Source organism: Furipterus horrens, unplaced genomic scaffold (assembly GCF_987537825.1).
Source record: "Furipterus horrens unplaced genomic scaffold, mFurHor1.1.pri manual_scaffold_5, whole genome shotgun sequence".
Taxonomy (NCBI): Eukaryota; Metazoa; Chordata; class Mammalia; order Chiroptera; family Furipteridae; genus Furipterus; species Furipterus horrens.
The window spans coordinates 9,625,307-9,632,705 of record NW_028327175.1 but is presented as its reverse complement, the minus strand read 5'-3'; the positions used below and the strand labels follow the sequence as shown (position 1 = coordinate 9,632,705).

General features: G+C 48.6%; 1 protein-coding gene across 1 annotated transcript in view; it reads left to right on the top strand.

Moving 5' to 3' along the window:
* Nucleotides 1–313: 313 nt before the first annotated feature.
* EGFLAM (EGF like, fibronectin type III and laminin G domains) overlaps nt 314–7,399 on the top strand; it is a 135,415-nt gene continuing 128,329 nt past the window's right edge. Inside the window, exon 1 of the mRNA XM_090276163.1 lies at nt 314–612. Coding sequence (XP_090132289.1) covers nt 516–612 — 97 coding nt within the window. The 5' untranslated portion in view covers nt 314–515. The remainder of the gene's footprint in view (nt 613–7,399) is intronic.

Sequence of the window (7,399 nt, the reverse complement as noted above, 5' to 3'; positions counted from 1 at the left end):
TTCGCCATCACTGAACTCCTACCCTGTGTCTCTAGTGGTCGAAGGTGCCCCCTAGTTCCCCAGTCTAGGTCACCGGCATGGAAGGGTGGAGCTGGGGGTCGTGAGAGGGAGTGATGGGCGGGCTGTGTGCCCCAGAGGTGGGCGAAGAGTAAATTGTCTCAGAGCCTGCCCCTCTCACTCCCACCGGATTGTAATTCCATCCCCGGGCGGGTCCAGACTCCCTCCCTCCCTCCGCGGTCGGCGGGTCCCTCCCAGTCGGCCTCCCTCGCCGCCGCCCCCCCCCCCCCCCGAAAAGCCCTGCCGCTGGCAGGCGGCTTCCCTCCCGCACACCGACCTCCCGGCTGCTGCCCTGCCTCCTTGGACTCCTCTGTGGTTGCTGGTCCAGCTCCTGCAGCCCCCCACCCCCTCACCCCGGCCAGGGGATCCGCGGGGCCGGCGTCCTACACGTCCCCCGGGAGACGCCCTTTTCCTGTGCGCCCGGGACTTGGTGAAACTTTGCAAGCGCCCGCGGTGAAATGGATTTAATCCAAGGCATCTTGTTCCGGCTCTCGCTCCTGGCTTTCTGCCTCGGACACGGCTTTGTGTCTCTTGGAGAAGCTCTCCGAAAACCAGGTAACACGCTCAGCGCGCCTGGGGTGCAGCGGGGCAGCCGCGCCCGGCGTGCCCGGGTCCGGGTCCTGCTCCTGGTCCCGGTCCCTGGTGAGGACGCAAAGCGGTCTCAGCACCGCCTCTCTCTCCCCTCACCAGCGTCAGTTTAGCCGGGTTCACCTCTGCCCAGGGCTGAGAAAAGACGTGAGTCCCCCACCCCAACCCCCGCCCCAGACCAGGCGGTCCCAGGGATTTTTGTTTGTTAACAGATGATCTATTACACAGACACGGAAGAGGTGGAAGACGCTCTGCATTTGATCGCAGAGAGCTAAGAGCTGGGGGTGGCGATCATGCTGTCTCAATTACAGAGGATTGCAATTCTGCACAAACAGCTCCTCCTGTGTCTCCAAACATCTTATTGAATTCACATTGTCCAGAGCCCAGCCATTTCCTGTTAAGTGTCTGAAGGTTTGCCTGGAGTCCCCTGTGCTCATCTCTGGTCCTGCCGCGCACTGTGTAGGGATGTGGCGTCTAATGGCAGCGTTCTCTTTCACTCTGGGACCACTTTCTCAGAAAGAAGGACCCAGGGGGTTAATTCTATCCCGTTTTGAACCCCTGCCTTTGCTTTGAGATTTAAACAAGAGCGCATGGGTTGTAGGCTATTAGAAAGAATTGGAGAGAACCTGAAACACAGCTTGCATTTCCTCTAGTTACACTGGTAAAAAGTCTTCCTGTACTCGTGTTTACTTTGATTGGGCTTGTGTTGTGAGATTACTCAAAGTAGAACATTCTAAGCAATGAAGTTCTAACCATTGTTTCCCGAGTAACGATTTTTATTCTTCTTTGCTGACACTATATTTAGAATTCTGAAAAATCTGTTTTGTCTTAGTTTACTTTGTAAGCAAGGTTGTCTTATGGGATTAATTATATCTTATGAACAATGGAAAACAATGTAATTTTATTTGAATGCAGTCTGCAAAACTTTTGCAGAAAGTGCAGTTTGTCTTCACAAATAATGTTTTTATAAGAAAGAGACAAACCAGGGGACATTTATCAAGAGGGCAAAGAAAATCGTTTTGGCAGATTTCCATATGGCTGCCTAACTATATTTGCTGTTCAAGGACCTCTCAGTTTGGAAATGTGACTTGCTGCCTTTCAGCTCTGAAAGACACCCACTCTTCAAACTCTGTCTACTGTCACCTGTGCCTTGCTTCCTGCCTTGGCACTTAGAGCATTATCATGACCTGCACCATACTTAAATTATTAGCTATTCTATTCTTCTATTTCCTCAGTTCAATCCGTTTTGAAGATAATAGCAGCAGTCCAATATTATATTAATTTCTTTTCTTAGATGTACACATGCGTACATCTATCAGGATTTCCGTGAAGGGTTTCTTTCTAACATTCATCCTTAAGATAACCCCATCATGATCAATTATTACACTCTACTGGTTTATTCACCTAGAAACATCTAGTCACAACTTTGAACTAGTTCTGTCTGTAGTTCTTAAACATCAATGGTGTGTACAATGTTCTTTTAAGGATAGATTTCAATCATTTAAGCAGTTTTTTGTGGTTTTTTTGCAAAGCATTTTACAAAAGCCTGCTGTATAACACTGCTCATACAATTCACCATATTTCCTTTCTTATTTTTGGTAGTTTCTCTCCTAGAAATTTTTTCTACCTAGTTCATCCACAGTCTCATTCTGATATTCATGCCATGAAAAGATATGCCATCTTGGCCTCTTTGGTTTTATTAGAAGCATAGATGGGGTTTTGATCCTGGAAACTCCACCTGTTAAACGTGTTAACATATTAAACACGTCAAATTTGAGGTAGAAGGAGTGTTTGGGTTATGTTCAGCCTAGACAAATTTTTCATTACTTTGTAATTCCATCCAGACACTGGCTTTCAGGTTGGAAAGCTACTCAGGTTAAAATGACAGCTACATTATAAACTTCAGGGGGGGAATTTTCCTCCTGGGCTCATTTACATCCCTTGGAAAGACTAGGTTTTGATCCGGAAAATTGGTCCAGATTAAAAACTGAATGGGCCCTGCTTGGCTCTGATGTGAACAGCAACCAGCTAATTTATAGTCTTCCCCAGACACCAGCAAATCCTGCTTGTATCCATATGAGAGAGTCTTTGTAGCTTATGTCCTCAGTACTTTGGAGGTAGCGTGGCCACTGTGTAGGTGTGCTGGAACAGTCCTCTTTTATTTGGTGACCTGTCTGCCTCCCAACACTGCTAGATAGATCTACTTTTTGACAAGTCCAGCTTTGTTGGAGAAGTCCTGGATTCAGAATCAACCTGAAAATTCCCCATCCCACCTACCTCTGGTGACAAAAAACCAAGAAGCCGCTTCAATGAAAATTCTAATTTGGGTCTAACATAGGCACCTTCCCTCCAACCCAAGATGGCTCATCTTCTGTCACAGAACATTAATAAGGAAACCTCTGCATTTCCCAAGACTCACAAGAAATGACAGTTTTCAAGTTAAGTCGAATTAAATAATAATAACTTACACTAATTAAGTGCTCGCTACACTGTTCTAAGAACTTGACACATACTGATGCATTTGATCAACCCAGCAGCTTCGTGAGGTGGGTGCTATTATTACCCCTGTTGGACTGAAGATGAAATTGTGACTTAGAGAGATTAAGTCCCTCACCCAAGGTCACACAGCTAGTAAGTGGGGGAATGGGAATTCAGGCTCTTACATTCAGGACCAGAAGCAGACTTCTTCACAGGGTATGGGCAGAGGTATGCAACCTGGTTTGGGGGGCGTGTGCCTCCTGGCTGAACAGGGGAACTCCATGGGGCGGAGCCAGGTGGGTTCCCCCCACTAGGCATGTGGGCATTCTGTTAAATGCTGTCAAACACCTGTACCTGGGATTCTGTCCAGGCCTCCAGAGATAACAGGATGTGAGTGATACCGATAGGGAGTTCTGGAAGCTACTGCCTGCTACTGACCTCATCCACAACAATCAGGGCTGTAACCTTGCAGGGTAATGAAGCACTTGCTTTGTCTTGTCGGGCTCCTAGTGATAAGGCTGGGGAGGAGCAGAAGGGTTCACTGGATTACCTGGAAGTAGAAGAGGGGCTTCTGAAATTAGCAGGACACTGTCATTTCCCCAGGTCTTTGTGACATGGAAATGTCTTTTTTTTTTTTTTTTGGATATTCTGAATTCCTTTTCAAATTACAGGAAGCAAGTGAAAAGCCCTCATTTTACAACTGGGCAGAGGGTGGTTGAGGGACTTGCCCAAAGTAACAGCAGAAGCTGAACTTGAACTCATACCAGACCCTCTTGAGTGGTCTCTGGCACTCCACCCTTACCCAAGTCTCATTGAGAAGCACAGGTGAGCCTTCTGCTGTGGGGCAGGAAGAGGAAAAGGGGAATCCAGGGGCATCAGGATGCACCAAGCCACACCTGCTCCCTTAGAGAGATTGGTCACTGTTGGTGTTAATGGACTCTCTGGGCTGGAGGACTGCAGGAGGGTCCCGCCTTCCTCCCTCCTGTCAAGTTTGCCTGATGTCCCAGGGTCAGGGGGACAAGGTGAGGTTAGGCTTCAGAATTCAGGGTTTCCCCTGGAGGACCTGGGGCTCCACAATCACTTCTCGGGAGATGCAGGTTGCTAACCTTTCCCTTCCCACTTCCTCCTCATTTCTCTACCCGTACAATTGGACAAAAATGGCGATCCAAGAAAACTCAGAAAGCAAGCGACCAAAGCCTGGAGGAGCAGGGCTAGCGCCTGGGTACTGTGCTTTGTCGGCAGATTATGGGGGAAGGAATACATATGCTGCTGCTAATGTGAGGATGGATGTCTAAGCGGTCAGGGGTCAGGGGTCATCCTGTCATACTTCCCTCACGCCGCCCTGGATATCCTGATATTCACAAGATGCTCGCTGCCTCCTCACTTACAGCTCTCCTCCAAGTCCCCGTCCCAAAGCGTGTAATCTGGGGGGCTCATCTCTTCTGGATGTCCTTCTTTCTCTTTGCAACCGACCGTCCTCTACCACAAGGGTGATCCAGATTGTCTTGCTTCTTGGGGTAAACTGGAGCCCACAAAGGCCAACACACACACACACACACACACACACACACACACACACACACGAGTCATACCTCATTTTATTGCACTGCACAAATATATAATTAAAGGCAAGATCCTCCACAAGTCAAAAGACTTCAACTAACTGAAAACTCAGATGATGGCTAGCATTTTTAGCAACTTTAAAAAATGAAGGTATATACATTGCTTTAAAAATATATATATGATGCTACTTCACACCTAATGGACTGTGGTATAGTGTAAACATAACTTCAGTGTGCACTGGGAGACCAAGAAGTCCCTGTGATTCGCTTTACTGTGGTATTTGCTCTACTGCGGTAATCTGGAACCAAACCTGCACATCTCCAGGGCAGACCTGTATGTCCACCCTCGGCACCTAGCTGCTGGGTCATTTCAGAAGTGCCTTCCTTCTACCCTTCATTCCATCAGCCCTCCTCTCCTTCCCACTCTCCCTCCACCCTCTCTCTTCCTCCTTCCTTTGGTTCTCTATGGGGCAATGGGACAGAGAGGTCAAGGTCAGGGGTAAATGTAGTAAATCATGAGACAGTATTTGTTTCTCAGAATTCTTCCGTAGGGAAGAGTGACTTGGCCAGGGAAGAACTGAGTGGTGTTTTTTGTCCTTGTTTCTTACCCTGAGCCCAGGGCTTATAGAACCTTAGAATTCTTTGGGGAGTAGTTGTCCATCTGCTCATGAGTTACTATAGCTCAAATGTGGTCCAGCGACTCAGAGCTAGATTTCTGGAGGGCAGGGATTTGGCCCTCTGAGGCTGAGGCGGGGCCTCTGCTCCTTCAGGGTTACCCTGTGGCTATTCTGTATTCTCCGGCCTGGTTCACTCAGCAGGCGGGACTGTAGTTTCTTCCACTGACTAAATGAACGATGTGATGTCCTGATTGCAGCCGGTCTTTTGTGCTGCCCAAGACCCCTGCCCCTTGTTTTAGTTGCAGCTTGTCACACTGCAGGTATTGGGAGTGCACCTGTTGTTTTCAGGGACAGGAAAAGGAAAAAGGGGGAGGAGATACCACAGAGCCTAAATGGCAGTTTGTACGGGGAATCCCCCAGATTGATCCCCAATTCCATTGGTTGGGGACCTCTATTTTGAAGAAGAACCCTAGAGTGTGGCTTCAGCCTCATGAAATGAGCTGGAAGATACTGCCACCTTGCCCTGGCTGGTGTGGCTCAGCGGGCTCAGCGCCGGCCTGCAACCCGGAAGGTCGCTGGGTCATTCCCTGTCAGGGTACATGCCTGGGTTGTGGGCCAGATACCTGGTTGGGGGCATGAGAAAGGCAACGGATTGATGTTTCTCTCCCTCTCTTTCTCCCTCCCTTTCCCCTCCCTAAAAATAAAATAAACTTTATATATTTATAAATATATAAACTTTATATATATAAATATAAATAAATATAAATATATATATATTCCACCTTGAAGAACCTCTGATCTCATGGGGCGGGGGCGGGGAAGCCCATGGGGCAGGAAGGTGGCAGGAAAGGAGACTCCGTGAAAGGCAAATCAAAGCAGTGCCAGCAGAGGGCGCACTTTCCAAAGCGGCTCAGAGCAGGTCTTTGACCCAAGCAAGCACTTTCCGTGTGGTAAGAATTCTCGGAGCGCATCCCAGGCATCTGCCTTTTGAACACGAACCTCAGGTGACTTGGTGCACGTGGGTCACGGTCCCCACTTTCAGACTTGACATACGAGGGTTTGGGCTCCTCCCACTGCCTCCTTCCCCCCATGCCTCTACCGCAGGTACTCTGTAGGACACTTAAGAGTTCCCCACTTGGTTCACGCACACGCAGTGGGGTTGCCAGCGCCAACACGTACCAGTACCGTAACCAGAAACACCCTGTGCTTAGACTGCGCTGTTCCGGAGGCTGGGTTTGGGATTGTGGTCTTTCGAAGGCCCCTGAAAAATATCTCTTCCGAGTAGACCCTCCTCCTCCTCACCCTGGCTTCCCCAGCCCACTCATTGAGAGACAGCTGCGCAAGGGAAGGAAACCCTGCAGCGTCATTAACAGAAAGCCAGGCGGAGCTGTGTATCACCAACCTCCTCACCCCGCTTCCCTCAGACCCCACCCCACCCCCGCAGCGCGCCTTTGGGCCTCCAAGCCTCGTGTCTCCTGGCTGAGCAGGAAGGCGCGGGGGAGAGCCCAGACTATGATATTGGACAGATTTGGGTTCAAGTTCTGACGCTATTTTTTATTGGTTACTTGGTGACACCAGGCAAGCTCTGTTAGCTCTGTAAGCCTCAGTTTCCTCATCTGTAAAAATAGGATAAGGAAGAACCCACCGTTTAAGTTTGCTAGAAGGGTTTAGTGAGGCAATGCATGTACCAAGGTATTAAAAAGGATTAGAAGCTCAAAAGCACTGTTTATGAAATGGGGGGAGAGGGGGTGTGAATGCATGGATGTAACTGAAAGACTGTCTTCCAGGCTTGGAGGTAAACACAGGTACTTAGGATGCCATCCATGTTTATCCTTTTCCATACATGTTAATGTATGGTTGCTTACATGTGATTTAATTTGTACTTAGTTGTAAAATTTTTCACCAAGCTCCCCCTCTTCCCTGACCTTTACCGAATCGTTGTCTCTGTCCTTGGGCTCTGCATATATGCATGTATGTTCTTTGGCTGATCTCTTTGGTCAACCACATGCCTTGATTTTGGGTTTGGAAAATGTGGCTGCCGAGTTTGTGGTCTTGCTTGAATGGATTTCTCTGAGAACCGTAACCCCGAGGGTGACA